The following is a 14,506-nucleotide window of genomic DNA, read 5'->3' as shown; positions in this document are numbered from 1 at the left end:
TTTTTCCTATCACTACAAGCCTTTTTTTTAGTTAGTCAGAAAAAGAAAATGACTTATTTTTATTAGTTGGTTCATTTGTAATTTGTTGCGGATGTGTTTATTTATTATTATTTTTTTTTAAGTTCAGAAACTTGGATCCATATCCCTCTTTTTTTTTTCTTTTTTTTTCTCTAATTGTTACATTTAGATTAAATTACAGTATATAAAAAAAATTCATCAGGAAAATAAATAATCATTTCCTAAGTAGATTTAGTCAATAAAACTTAAAAGTTTATGTCTCAGTTCTATTGGTCAGTATATATGTTGGTAATTCCGCTGAGATTTGCTGCATATTTTATACTTTTTTATTTTTATATATTTGTTCCAAAATTATCTAAAATTGACATTTAAAGTGATAATTTTGAGATATAATTTTGAGTCAGGTCCACTCCCTATTTGAGTCGGGTCAAAATAGATTCAAATTCTCCTTATTAAAATGATGAATTATATATATATTATTATGCTCAAAGTAAATAATGAAGGAATGCAAAATTGATTCTCAATATGTACTTATTGAATTGCAAAAAAATAGAGTTTGAGAAAGCTACTCGACTTTTAAGTATATTTGTCTTACATTGAAAATGAATGTAAGTATGCATTGGCAGTATATATACAATATTCAATTTTTTTTTTTGGATTAGACCACGAGCCCCGTTCACCCCGGGTCGGTCCACCTGACATCAATTTTTTTTTTTGGATTAGACCACGAGCCCCGTTCACCCCGGGTCGGTCCACCTGACATCTCTTAAGAGAGAAGAATGCACAGCTATTCACAGCAACCAAGGTGGTTATACAATTCAAATTTTAAATAAATTGAAATTCTGTAATATAAAAATTCTCTCGTGCAAGACACCAAATTTTTTGAATTTTATGAAACGATTCTCCAGCTACCTGTGGTAGAATATTTGAATTTTAGGAAATTATTCTCTAGCTATATACCTCTGTAGTATAATTTTATATTTATCCAACCTTTGTCCTTTCTAGCTGTCCAAGATAAAGACAAAATAATGGTTGTCCAAAGCTTCTCTTCAAAAGGCCAACCTTAATCTCCTCACAACTTTACACCAAACCTCTCCCCACCCCCTCCCCTCTCTACACATGATATGGAATATGGAAGGTGTAGTAGATGAGGAGTTGTTGAGCCTTAGACTAGGCATTGCCACAGGATCAAATGAGAAGAAGATCATGAGGAGGAAGAGAAAGAGGAGAGATCACGACGACTTCATCAACAACAACAGGCTTGTGTTAAGTGATGACGAAAGTTATGAGGGTCAAATCTTTAGCCTCCTTCAAACGAGAGAACAGATGTTGAAGGTAGAGAAAAGAGTCAAAGCGGTGACGGAGGAGGAGAACGACAAAGGCGGCGGCCTTCACCTCATCCATCTCTTGCTAGTTTCCGCCACCGNCAACAACAACAGGCTTGTGTTAAGTGATGACGAAAGTTATGAGGGTCAAATCTTTAGCCTCCTTCAAACGAGAGAACAGATGTTGAAGGTAGAGAAAAGAGTCAAAGCGGTGACGGAGGAGGAGAACGACAAAGGCGGCGGCCTTCACCTCATCCATCTCTTGCTAGTTTCCGCCACCGCCGTGGACGAAAATACCCCCGGCCCCGCCGCGGAGAGCCTCTCGGAGCTGTACCGACGCGCCTCCTTGAGCGGGGACGCGGTCCAGCGCGTGGCGGCCTACTTCGCCGACGGGCTAGTGGCGCGTCTCCTCACCCGAAAATCCCCCTTCTATGACATGATCATGAAACCCGCTACCCCTCACGAACACCTCTTCGCCTTCACCCACCTCTACCGAGCCTCCCCCTTCCACCAATTCGCCCACTTCACCGCTAACCAAGCCATCATCGAAGCCTTCCACCAAGAATCCCAAACCAACCACGCCTCCCTCCACGTCATCGACTTCGACGTCTCTCACGGCTTCCAATGGCCTTCCCTCATCCAATCCCTCTCTCAAAGCCTCTCCCCACCCTCCAAAATATCCCTCAAGATCACCGGCTTCGGCCCAAGCCTCTCCCAGCTTCGGGAAACCGAAGCCCGGCTTGTGAGCTTCGCCAAGGGCTTTCGCAACTTATCCTTCGCCTTCACCGGGCTCTTACTCGACTCCATTGACTATTACACGTTAGCCAAAACCAAAACCAAAACCAAAACCCACGAAACCGTCGCCGTAAACCTCGCGTTTTACCTAAACAGATTACCCAATTTCTCCGACACTCTAAGAACCGTCCATCTCCTCAGCCCTTCCGTTGTGACTCTAGTCGAACAAGAAGGGTGCAGAAGCCCTAGGAATTTCTTGTCGAGATTCATGGAATCCCTCCATTACTTCGCGGCCATGTTTGACTCGCTCGACGATTGTCTCCCCATAGACAGCCCCGAGAGGCTCAGCATCGAGAAGAACTATTTGGGGAACGAAATCAAGAGAGTGATAACGAACAATGGGTGTGGGGACGAATTGGTTCCGAGGTACGAGAAGACGGAGACGTGGAAAGGGAGGATGGAGAGTCACGGGTTTTGTGGGGTCAGATTGAGCTGTAAAAACGTGATGCAAGCGAAGCTGCTGTTGAAAATCGCGAGTAGCGGCCATTGCTGTAGGGTGAGCTTTGATGGTGGGTTTAGGGTGTTTGAAAGAGACGATGGGAAGGCCATTTCTCTGGCTTGGCAAGATAAGCCTTTGACAACTGCCTCTGTATGGCGCTGTGTATGACAACAGGAATCCCCTTATTTATCTAACATATTCATTTCTTCTTTCTATATCCAAATATTCACCATCTGTCCACATTGTGCTCATATGACACATATGTCTCTCCGTGAGGAAAGGTCACAAGATCGACTTGGGTGGTGGGGTATGGACTATTTAGACTGCAACAGATAGAGAATTGGGATTGTAATAGAATCAATACCACTCAAAAAAAAATTCACCCTCCATTTTTTTTTAAAAACAAAAATAGTTTTGTGTTAGAACATTTCAAATAAAATATGTAATATTTTTGTATTCCTAAAAAAGTATTATATATCTTAAGTTAGACCTAATTTTTTTGTTTTAATTTTATTTTATGATAATGTTAGGTGTAGAAGGATTTTATATGCTTCAACTTAGATTAATTTGATAAATTTATGATATTGGTGTAGTCAGTCAATATGTTTATTCATTTTCCTCCATTTTATTATTGTTTTTGCAACTAAATTCTAACTTACTATAAGACTTTGTTTGGCATATATAGTAGGGGTGGGCATTTCGGTTTTCAGTTCGATTTTTTTCAGTTTCGGTTTTGAAAAAATTAAACCATTCGGTTTAACATTATCATTCAGTTCGGTTTCGATTCGATTTACAACGGTTCGGTTTCGATTCGATTTACAATGGTTTTATTTCGGTTCGGTTTTAGACCCTTGAATGTGGACATTTCCTAAATTTTTGAACATACTACCAAATAATACATATTCACATAATCAATATCCAAAATCTAAACATTAGATAACGAAAAGAACAAATCAAAGTTCAAACATACTACTAATATCCCAAACTTCAAATATTACAAACTTGAAACATAACATATCCCAAATCCAAAGTCTAATACCAACATAACAATTCAAAGTTTCAAATACAATCAACGTATCCAAAGTCTAACACCAAAATAACAATTCAAAGTTCAAATAACAATTTAAAGTTCAAACATAAAGTTCAAAGTTATATCTTGTTCAGTTGTTCATCCATCATCACATATCAATATCATGATGTTGCCCTGCTGATTTGCGGATCTCTGTACAACAAAACAAAAGGAAAAAAGAAACAAGATAAATAATAAAAGATTAAAGCATAAAGTAATATAGTACATTAGTATTAGTATATACTATACATAAATTCATAATAAAATATAAAAATTAGAATTGTCACTTACCATTAACAAAATCAGCTACTAACAACAGGTGAATAAAAAATAACGAAATCAACTTCTATCTTTTAAGTTCTCTCTCTTGTTCATGTTAACAAGCCCTTCTCCTCCTTGTATTTTTACAAGTTTTAATTCTTATCCTTTGTTTTTCTTCTGATCTGTTCAACCCTCATTTATGAGCATCAATGTTTCAACCCACCAACCACATTTATGGCATTGATGAGGAAGTATTTTGATGACTACGCCTTCCATCCGGTTGAACACATGCCACCACCTTAACCTCACTGTCTTTCACTTATATGTGCATGCATTTTATCTGAACACCCACTTATTCTCCTTATTATCCTCTCTCAAGTATTCACCAGTAAGTCTGTCCCCCTCCTTACTCTAATGGCTTCAAGAGATCTTGGAAAGGAACCTCTGGAAGAGCAGTACGAAGCGCTAAGCATTCATGACGAAGTGGAAGTTGAGCTCCCCTTTGACGAAGCTGATACATGGGAAAACCTGGACGAGGAAGCTTTCACCCTAGTTAGAACTCTTCTAACCGAAAAGGCGGTCAAGTTTGACTTCCTCAAAGAAACTATGGCTACCATTTGGCGTCCCGATAAAGGTCTAATAGCTGAAGAAATTGCAACAAACCTCTTCCTCTTCCATTTTTTTCATGAGAAAGACCGTCGTAGAGTCCTCGAAGACGGCCCCTGGTCCTTTGAGCAACATCTCCTCATTCTTCACCGTCTGGAAAAGGATGAGAGCCCTTATGACATTGATCTTTCAAAGACGGAGTTCTGGATTCAAATCCATAATATCCCTAAGAAGCTCACCAACCCCAGAATGACCGAATTCATAGGATCACACTTGGGAGATTTTGTTGAAGCGGATGTCTCTAACTTTGACGGCTCCCGGTCAGCATTTATAAGGATACGAGTAAGTATCGACATTTCGAAGCCCCTTTGCAAAAGAGTAAAATCAAACCTCACTCAGGGGAACCCCTTTGGCTAGAATGCAAGTATGAGAGACTTCCCACATTCTGCTTCATTTGTGGTTTGATAGGACACGGTGAGAGGTTCTGCCCCAAACAATGTGGTATATTGGTCTATTTGATCTATTTTGAATACGGTAGGAAATGGTAGTGCAAATACCATGTATTTTTTGTCTATTTTGTAAGTAGTGCAAATGGTAGTTGAAATGGTATTGAATACCAGGAAATGGTAGTGAATACTGCAGGAAATGGTAGGAAATGGTACTGCAGGTCTATTTTGGATACAAGAGCAGATGTTTATGACTATCATTGGGCACAGTTTTTGTAATTAAGACAAATTGCAAATGATAGTGCAATTGTTTATGTGTTAGCAATGGTTATGACTGTCACTGGCTATATTTTTTGTAATTAAGACAGCTTGGAAATGATAGTGCAGTTGTTTATGTTTTAGCAATGGTTATGAATGTCATTGACCATATTTTTAGTAATTAAGACAACTTAGAAATGATAGTGCAATTGGAAATATTTTAGCAATGGTTATGACTGCCATTGGCCATTGGCCATAATATAAGAAAAAATATATAAGAGAAAATACATAATGAAGTTACTGGATTCAATGTCACTTGAAATCAAAGCACACTATAAATCCTAGCATTCTGGAAATCAACAACACCACCATTGTGTTTTCATTACACATAACCACTATTGTTTGCCAACATAATAACCTTATTTTTCCTAGGTGCATTGAGTGCTAAAACAACCAACAACAAAATGCATATCACAAGCAATGCACTCAATATCCTAATACACTTCCACTGTTTACTATTGCTTCTTTGCCCATCAACAATAGCACAATCTTGTAGCCTCATTTTAAGCTTTCTTATTTCGTCTTCATATTGACTAATCCTTCTCAATAGTCCAGGAATAATTCTTCTTGCCCGAGCACACATCGGGGGATCATACCATCTAACAAAACCACACATTTGCCCTCCCTACACCAAAAAATCACAAAATTTAAAAATAAAATTATAATTCGTCGAATTATGAAAAAAAAAACCCTAAAAAATAAATTAAGACTCACATGTTCGAATCGACACTCCCAATACCTTCTACCTGGATTATCATCCGTCCAAGAAGTTTGTAGCTTCAATCGTTGACCACATCGACAATTTGGAATGGTAACCAACTCACCATAAATGTATTCTTGATTCCTAGAAGAAGAGGAGCTTTCAGTAGTATACCTTGTAGACATTTCAATAATAGAGGAACCACCTTATATTTTGATCTATTTTGGAGAACAAGAAAGTAGAGGATACAAGAAGGGAGAAGAAACAATGGAGCTTTGTGTTAATGGTGGGTCTTCTGCGTAAGAAACCATTTATTCGAAAGGAAGAAGAAACCTAGCACTACAAATGACACTTTTATCCCTGCACTTAACCGTCAGTTCACAGGCATGGTAACGGAAGGACCATTAGTGGAAGGAATCTAATAGTCGAGGGTTTTTTTTGTCCAAATTAAAAGACGAGGACTAATTTTGGAAAATCACGATAGTCGGGGGACCATTGCTGGAATTAACTCAAAGTAAGCATCATACAATTTGTCCTCATCCGCCATTCGGTTAAATGATGTCCTATACTTGAGAGCTGCAGACAACATGAGGTAAGTAGAATTCCATCTAGTATTGCAATCCAAAATCAAACTCCCCCTGTTTAGATTATCTTGTTCTGCACGTATGCGAAATGCTTGAAATCTAGAATTGGATGATCTCACATATTTCACAGCATTTCGAACACTAACCACACTATTACCCACAGCTGACAAACCATCCTTCACAATCAAATTCAAAATATGTGCACAACAACGCACATGCATAAACTCTCCACCTAATATCAACGGATCCTCTCTCCAACACTTCAGTTTCACTTTCAAAAGCCTAATTGCACTATCATTGGCAGATGCATTATCAACTGTGACAGTAAAAACTTTGTTGATACCCCATTCAATCAAACAACTCTCAAGTTCTTTTGCAATTGTTTCACCTTTATGATCAGAAATTGGTTTGAAACTGATAATTTTTCCATGCAATTGCCAGTTCACATCAATATAGTGAGCAGTGATAACCATATAACTGACAGTAGTAGTAAAGTGATTCCATACCTCCGACCTTGAAGCAGTTGGTTTTGGTGGAAGTCCACTTTTTGAACGTTTTCTTTTTTGTCCGACCGATGGTTCGGTTGACTCAATTGGACTTGGAGTGTCTTGATTACAAGATGAAGAACCATCCATCTATAGTTAATATTTAATAAAACAAAAGTTATTACAAATTTATAAATTAAAATAGCAATGGAACTACTAAAAATTTAAAATGACGTTTTAGATTAAAATTCCAGTGCACTGGAATTCCAGTTTACTGGAAAATTTTTAGTCCGCAATTAGGCAATTTAACAACAAGAAAAACTAATGGAAACTTCAAATATGCAGATATTATATCCTCAAATTCAAGAACCCTAAATCAAAATGGAAAAATTAAAAAAATTTAAAAATCCTAGAGCAAGAAGTCAAGAACAATTAAAAAACTCTCACTAAAATATCATAATCATACTCTAAAGGCCTAAAATCAAGAACCTAATGACAATGAGGAAAAAATCTGGCATAAAGAAATCTTCACGTTCTATGATGATGAAGGTCAAAATATAACTGAAGTTGTTAAGTTTAGAACTCCGTTAGAGGCCCGTCTGGTCGTAGCATAAAACCACATACAAATACCCGGAGTATTCCGGGGTTATCGATCCACAGGGAAGCGGGGTATCAAGCACTAGTTACTAATTAATTCACGAGAAGCTATTCCTACGTTAACAATGGGTATTTATCTATAATTATGAAAACAAAATAAATGAAGCAAGGCAAACGGACTTTTATATACAAGAGATTAAGCGCGGGATTTTTGGGTGTCAAAGTGTTTAATCACCTAGTGCCAATCTAAAGTGAAATAATCATTCGGGTTCAACAAGTGTGGATGATTGCAATCTAAAAGGGAAAGATTACTCTCGTAATTCAATCCCAAAATAAGGTAATTGGAATACACACTCTCGTGAGCTTTTCACAACATATAATCAAGAACTAGCAATAAATGGAATACCCACTCTCGTGGGCTATTCACAATTGGAATACTCACTCTCGTGAGCTATTCACAATAAATCCCTTAATCAACATGTCCTCTCTCGAGGTACAAGAATCAAGTGCAATTGTGGGTGCTCTAATTCATAGACAAATTTAGCAATGAAACAAGTAATTAGGATCCTTAACTACAAGCATCAAGAAATTAAGCCACAATTACAACACAAGTAATAAACCCAAATAGATATTTCATTCAAGCAATTAAAGAACTAGGCACATAGGTTCATAAACACTTATCAATCCAAAAATCCCAAAGGAAAGCTTAGCCTATCATGGCTAAAATAGATTCAACAAATATACAATAAAGTTTTAAAATAGAAAAGAGAGGAAGAAATTCTCCCGAATGAAGCCTCCAAGCTCTTCTCTTTGATCTCTCTTCTCCAATTGATTTTTCCTCTTTGAGCTCTTTGAGAAGATGAGAGCTTCCCTTTCTTGATCTCCTTTTGTCCAAATCCGCAGCCAAGCTTAGGGTTTGGAGAGAAAATGATGCTTTTATAGTGGGTGGAGAATGAGGGGCAAAATAGACATTTCATAACAGCAGAAATTTCAGATCTGCGATTTCTCGACGCGTCGAGGACTTTTCTCGACGCGTCGAGATATTACCGAACCAAAATCTTGGCATTCTGCCAACTCTCGACGCGTCGAGAAAATTCTCGACGCGTCGAGAATCCGTCTGCAACACAGTTTCGACTTGCAGCCTAATTTTGACCCTTTTCCCTTTTGAACCACACTTTGATGTCTTCATAAGAGTTGTAGCCCTTGAAGTCTTCTTTCCAATGGTTCAAGAATCACCTCATTTGGATATTCTTAGGCTGAGATATGGTCCGATTACCGAGGTGTCGCCATGGTAGCGGGAATTACAACTCTTTGGCTCCTTTGGATTGGCTTTTGCTCCCAAATGGTTCTAATGCACTTCTAAACACATCAAAAACATCTAAACCAAGCATTATACCATTTTAAATATGAAAACAAGGAAATAACCATTGGACACAATATTTTATCACACAATTTACTATAAACCCTACATAAAAACACAAGTAAAATCGGTACAAATGGGAGTGTATCACCGTCCAAACATTTTATAGGTCCAGAGCGAAATTAAGAAAAAAAAAAGTATTATTTCAAGTAATCGTTTTTAAACCCTTGTTGTTTTCCTTTTATATTAGAAGCATAATAACATTGATCATTCATAGTAGATCAGAGCATATTAGAGTTATCGCTCATAGTAGATCAGAGCATATCTGAGCTATGATTAAAACATATCAGAGCTACGAGACCATATCAGAGCATTAGTTGTGATTTTATTAATTGTTCAACTTGTTTTTTTTTTAACTACAAGGTGTTAAGTATTACTGATGTTGGACTTGAAATTACCCCTTAGAAGATTCAGATCCATAGGTTAAGGAAACGGGTATGGGAATACATTCCTAATGTATTTCCCTTTTCCATCCGGGAGATCTAGTCAAGCCTGTGTAAATGGGGCTGTTCATTGGGTCGGAAAGCAAATGCTGGATGGGGTAGTTAGGATTGTGATCGTGTGACTTGATTTGAGTAAGGAGCAATTTGGGAGAATTGGATTGCCTGAAAATGTGGCAACACTGCCTTGTATCTGTGTAGAAGCAGAAGTTTATCTAGAATTGCTTGCTGTGGTTGCGGTGGACATGAATTCCAGATACACTATATGGACCATGAAAGAGTATGATAGCGAGGAGTCATGGACCAAGCAAGTTTCATTGCGTGTATGCTGTGCCTTTTGGATTTAGGGGAAATGGAGATATCCAAGTGATGCGGACTCGTGGACGAAGTTATGGAGAGTGGAAAGCTGTTGACCCTGAAGGTCAACCATGTAATTACGGTTACTACTATATGTTTGGTGACAAGCATAAACTCGTAAACAGTTGCTACGCCAACCCTTTTGTTGAGAGTCTGGCTTTTCTGGATGCCTCCACTGATTTTGATGATGCTCCGGTACAAAATTTGCCAAGCACGGATAATGACAAAAAGTGACAGACAGACATGAAGAAAAAGAAAGGTACTCACTCACCTTTGAATTTTAATTTATATTTGATCTCATCTTTGGTGTCTTGTCTTGTTTGGATCTTTTAGAACTGATACCTTTGCTTGCCTGCCTTCAAGGTATATATTATTTAGGAGGAATTGTACTGTTTTCATTTTGCTCGATATGGTTTCGAATACTTAGCTAGAAAATTTGAATGAATTTACTTCCTGTCCAGTGATGGAATGTACTTAATAATGCTGGATTTAGACTAAAATGTTACAGAGAATTTGCTTTTGCAGCATGTGGGAAAAACATAAAATTGTATGCAGTATTTGTTTAGTAGATTAGAACTCAAATACTGTAGCCTGTAGGTAGGTATCTTTTACTACCTTGGATTGGAAACTTTTATCCAGATTTACATTACATTTGAGTCACTGTAGTGTAGGAATTGAAAGTTAAGATCTTGGCCAGGCCGGGGGCTTCTGCAAGGTTGAACATAGGCAGGCCAAAATCTCCAGATTCACTTGGTTGCCCAAACAGCTGACTGAGGTTACTAGACTTTTGTTCAATTAATATCTCTTAGCGCCTCTTATTATAGTGTATATATTTATACATTCTACATTACATGTATTGGTGTGGGCATACAACTATATAATAAGGTGGTCTCCTGTCCTGGCAAACATTTGGCAGTAAAGAGTCCTTCCTTCCTTCCTTCCCAGTAATGGGTCCTTGATCACGTTTCATTTTTCTTTCTTTTTCGTTTGATGCGAAAACTCATAAATTTGTTTGACTTGATGCATAAACACCATTAACCAACTCGTTTTCTTAAAACAATCTTTACTAATGCAGGGGGCGTCAGCCGGGAATGGAATGGATTCATTGACTTCAAACATGTACAGCATATATGTGATCTGAGCACAGCTAGCTAATCTGCTATCTTGTGATTCCCTACTTTCCTAGTGTATAGTAGTTTGTTTTTCAGATGCTCTATCATTCACCTACCTATATAGTAATAGTATATACAAAAAAAAAATACCTTCTGTTGCTTGTGAAATATTCATTCAATAGGGGCTTCTTATCCCATACATTGGAACAACATTTCAGTTTATAAATCAAGTTCGTTCTTCTTGTGTACTAGATAGCTTATGCAGTTTATGAATGGTCTCACCACTATAACATTCCCCACTTAGCTTGAAGTAAAATATCACCATTCTAATGTATACTACCTACCACAGAAGTAAAAATCTGCAAATTAATTAAAGGTTAAACAAATGACAGCCTTTACTGATGAAGTCTTTTAGTGGAAATATATAATGTTTTGAATCAACATTGGTATAAATATATACTACTCCTTACATGGCAATTGGCCGGCAAGGCACCAAAACAGGAAATCTCATATAATAGAAATAGATGATGAATCACAACTTTGTCTATACAACTATTGCAATCCGACAGAATTGAGACCTGATTATAGTGAGGTTGGCATCAATTGGATTGCCATTGCCTTGGGATATTCCACGTGCGTGGCCTTTAGATTTCATTGAGACTTTACCGCCTTGTCTTTCCATCCTTTCTGGCGTGTCCATCAGTGCCAATAACGCTAGCTACATCTGCTTTCCTCGCAAGTCTCCATCCCAGAATTGCACTTGTCGGCTTCTTTCATATACTGAGATGTCAGCTATTTTGCCTGGCCTCTAGAAGTGCAAATCAGCTTCTCGGGATTTTAATTCCTCGGACAACAGTTGCGCAAAATTCTTCTTCGGGGTCATGCTTTCCACAATCTGTAAAGTGTGATCTCAGATCAAATGGCACAGGCATGGTCCAAGACCAAAAGGAGCAAGTGTGGGAGACAAGAACAATGGCAAAACGTAATAGTAGGCTCGTTGCTCATTTTTTGCTAAAACAAAAGACCAAATTTCTTCTCGTCTCGGATTATATATATTGGATCTTGACATTCGTATAGCCATTGTCTTTCATAAGTCTATTTGTTTTCAAGTTTAAGCTATTGACTCGATCTTAGAAAGAAAACTACCACCTCTTTAATGGCAAAGGCAGAGGCAGAGTTGATCACATTGCCAAAACTAGCATTCAGTTCAGTTTGCAATGAGCTTTAAGGTTAATGTTGTATAGCTTATGCTAAATTATTAACTGCAAACACTTTGACAATAAAACCAAAACCTTTGTTCTTCTTAGGTTGGCCTATCACGTATGGGATCCAAACTTTTTTACATACAATTTTGGAATTATACGTTTCTAATTTTTACAAATCCCCTAATTCCTAAAAAAAATTTAGAAAGTAAATAACTATTCTATTTGGACTCTAAATATTTATTAAGTTTATTAGGATTATAAAACAACTCAGGAAAGGTACAAATGAATTAATATCTAATATAGTCCTCGACTATAATGATTTTACTCAATTTAGTCACAAATAACTTTTTATACTTAATTTAGTTCTCGATTTTGATGGTTTTACGCAATTTAGTCTTTTGTTAAAAATTTTGTTAATTAACTATTAGAAATAGGGTCTTAATGGTAATTTCTTATTCTTCATCCCATTTGAAATAATTCTTTATTCTTTCCCTTATTAAGATCCACGCGGAAAGAATAAGTCACTTTTGCAACTTGCTCATTATATTATTTCCATTTTGTTGTGATAGTCTGCTTGCTCATTATATTATTTCCAAAGAAATCTGCATGCCTTGGGGTTCAGTACCTCAGTGATCTCTCTGTAACATTGTAGATTACAGATGTTATCCTTTCCAGTTCATTTCTAGTGATACAACTCCATGCTTGACTCCTTTCAACAGGTTCACCTTGTCATCTAGTAATAAAGCAACCTTGTCAAGTGCACAGAGGTAATAAAATAAGAGCTTATTTTTTAACGCTACCTTAGGTAGCGTTTCAAAATAAGCTAGTAGCTTCCTAACTTTTTTTCCATTTTTAACCTTATTATTTTAAATAAATGACATCATTTACCCTTTCCAATTAAAACGTTTTTGGCTAAATATTTTTTACTTTTTCTCTTCAATATGTTTGGTTGTAATTTCAATTTGACATTTATGTTGAACATTGATTTTTGTATGAACTAATCTTATGAATTATAAACATTTTGTTTTACTTTATATGCTTTCAGATATATGTTCTTACTTTATATTTTATTAAAATATATTGATTTCACTATTTTATATTTTAATATATAAACAAAACTATTTAAATTTAAAACTATTTAAATTACATGAAGATGTCCTTTTTAGTCTTTTTACATTTATCAGTTTATCAAAAAGCTAATTTTACCAAACACTTTTAAGCATAACAGCTAGCTTAACAGTTCTTCAGATTTTAGCTTCGAGCTTATAGCTTTTCAGTTTTCAGCTACCTTTTCAGCTAGGTTTGCCAAACATAGCCATAGTAGAACTCATGAATAAATTACAAATGTAATGATTTATTATTAAAAGTGAGAGCACTGTAAGGGTGTAGATAACCTAATAAATTTGTAGTTGTGTTGGAAAAGTTGCATGTGATCACATGGTCGAACTCCAGTGGGGAGAGATGAATTATATTGAGAATATATATTATGAGTATCTTGTAAAAGATCATGAATGTTTAAAAAAAAATTGAGAGTTAAACCTTTGACATTTTAATCTAATCTTGCTTTTGACAATAGAGTGAGGGAAACAAGATTTACTCACTTCGTGGGCTTTAGGGGTAAATAAGTAAATCAATGGAGTACAAGATATAGTTGATGAAGTCGAGAAATTTGAATTATAAAAAAATGGCTAAAGTGTCATCTAGCACCATGAACTATATTCGATTATTTATGCCGTACCCTGAACTTTCATATCGTATATATCGAGTCACAAATCAACAAAAAATTTTCGCCTATAACTTTTAGCAAGTTTCCCTATCTTCCTGCTGACATGACGTCTGATGTGGCATTTCTCTTAACTTTATATTATCCATGTAAGCGTTTACATATTTAAAATTTAAAAAAAAAAAAACAAAATTATTATATTAAAATAACCAGAATTTTCTTCTCTTCGGTTTTTGTTTTTGTTTTTCGTTTTTTTTTTAATTTTTATTTTTAATATGTAAATGCTTACCTAGACAACATAAGGTTAAAAGAAATGTCACATCAGTTGGAAACTTGCACCATGTCAGCAGGAAGACGGAGAAACCTGCTAGAAGTTCTAGGTGAATTTTTTTTTTTTTGGTTTGTGGCTCAATATATACGATAGGTACGACATGAATAATTGGATATAGTTCATAGTGTTAGATGACACTTTAGCCTAAAAAAAAGATATTAATTTTTTTTTCCACATTGGCATATTGCAAACACGTGTTAAGAGGAAGAGTTTTCTTAATGGGGACTTTTTTTTTTTTTTGAATAATGGGGACTTAAGCCAAAGAAATCCCGAGA

The 14,506-nt window shown here is 36.3% G+C and overlaps 1 protein-coding gene across 1 annotated transcript; it reads left to right on the top strand.

Moving 5' to 3' along the window:
• The first annotated feature begins 1,149 nt into the window (after positions 1–1,149).
• Positions 1,150–2,745, top strand: LOC116020379 (GRAS family protein RAM1-like). The gene has a single exon (XM_031260855.1). It carries the CDS (start codon positions 1,150–1,152, stop codon positions 2,743–2,745), a length of 1,596 nt encoding a protein of 531 aa, XP_031116715.1.
• Positions 2,746–14,506: the final 11,761 nt, after the last annotated feature.

The sequence above is a fragment of the Ipomoea triloba genome, chromosome 5 (assembly GCF_003576645.1).
Source record: "Ipomoea triloba cultivar NCNSP0323 chromosome 5, ASM357664v1".
Classification (NCBI taxonomy): Eukaryota; Viridiplantae; Streptophyta; class Magnoliopsida; order Solanales; family Convolvulaceae; genus Ipomoea; species Ipomoea triloba.
Note: the sequence above shows the minus strand (reverse complement) of the source record. Positions and strands in the feature narration are given on the sequence as shown.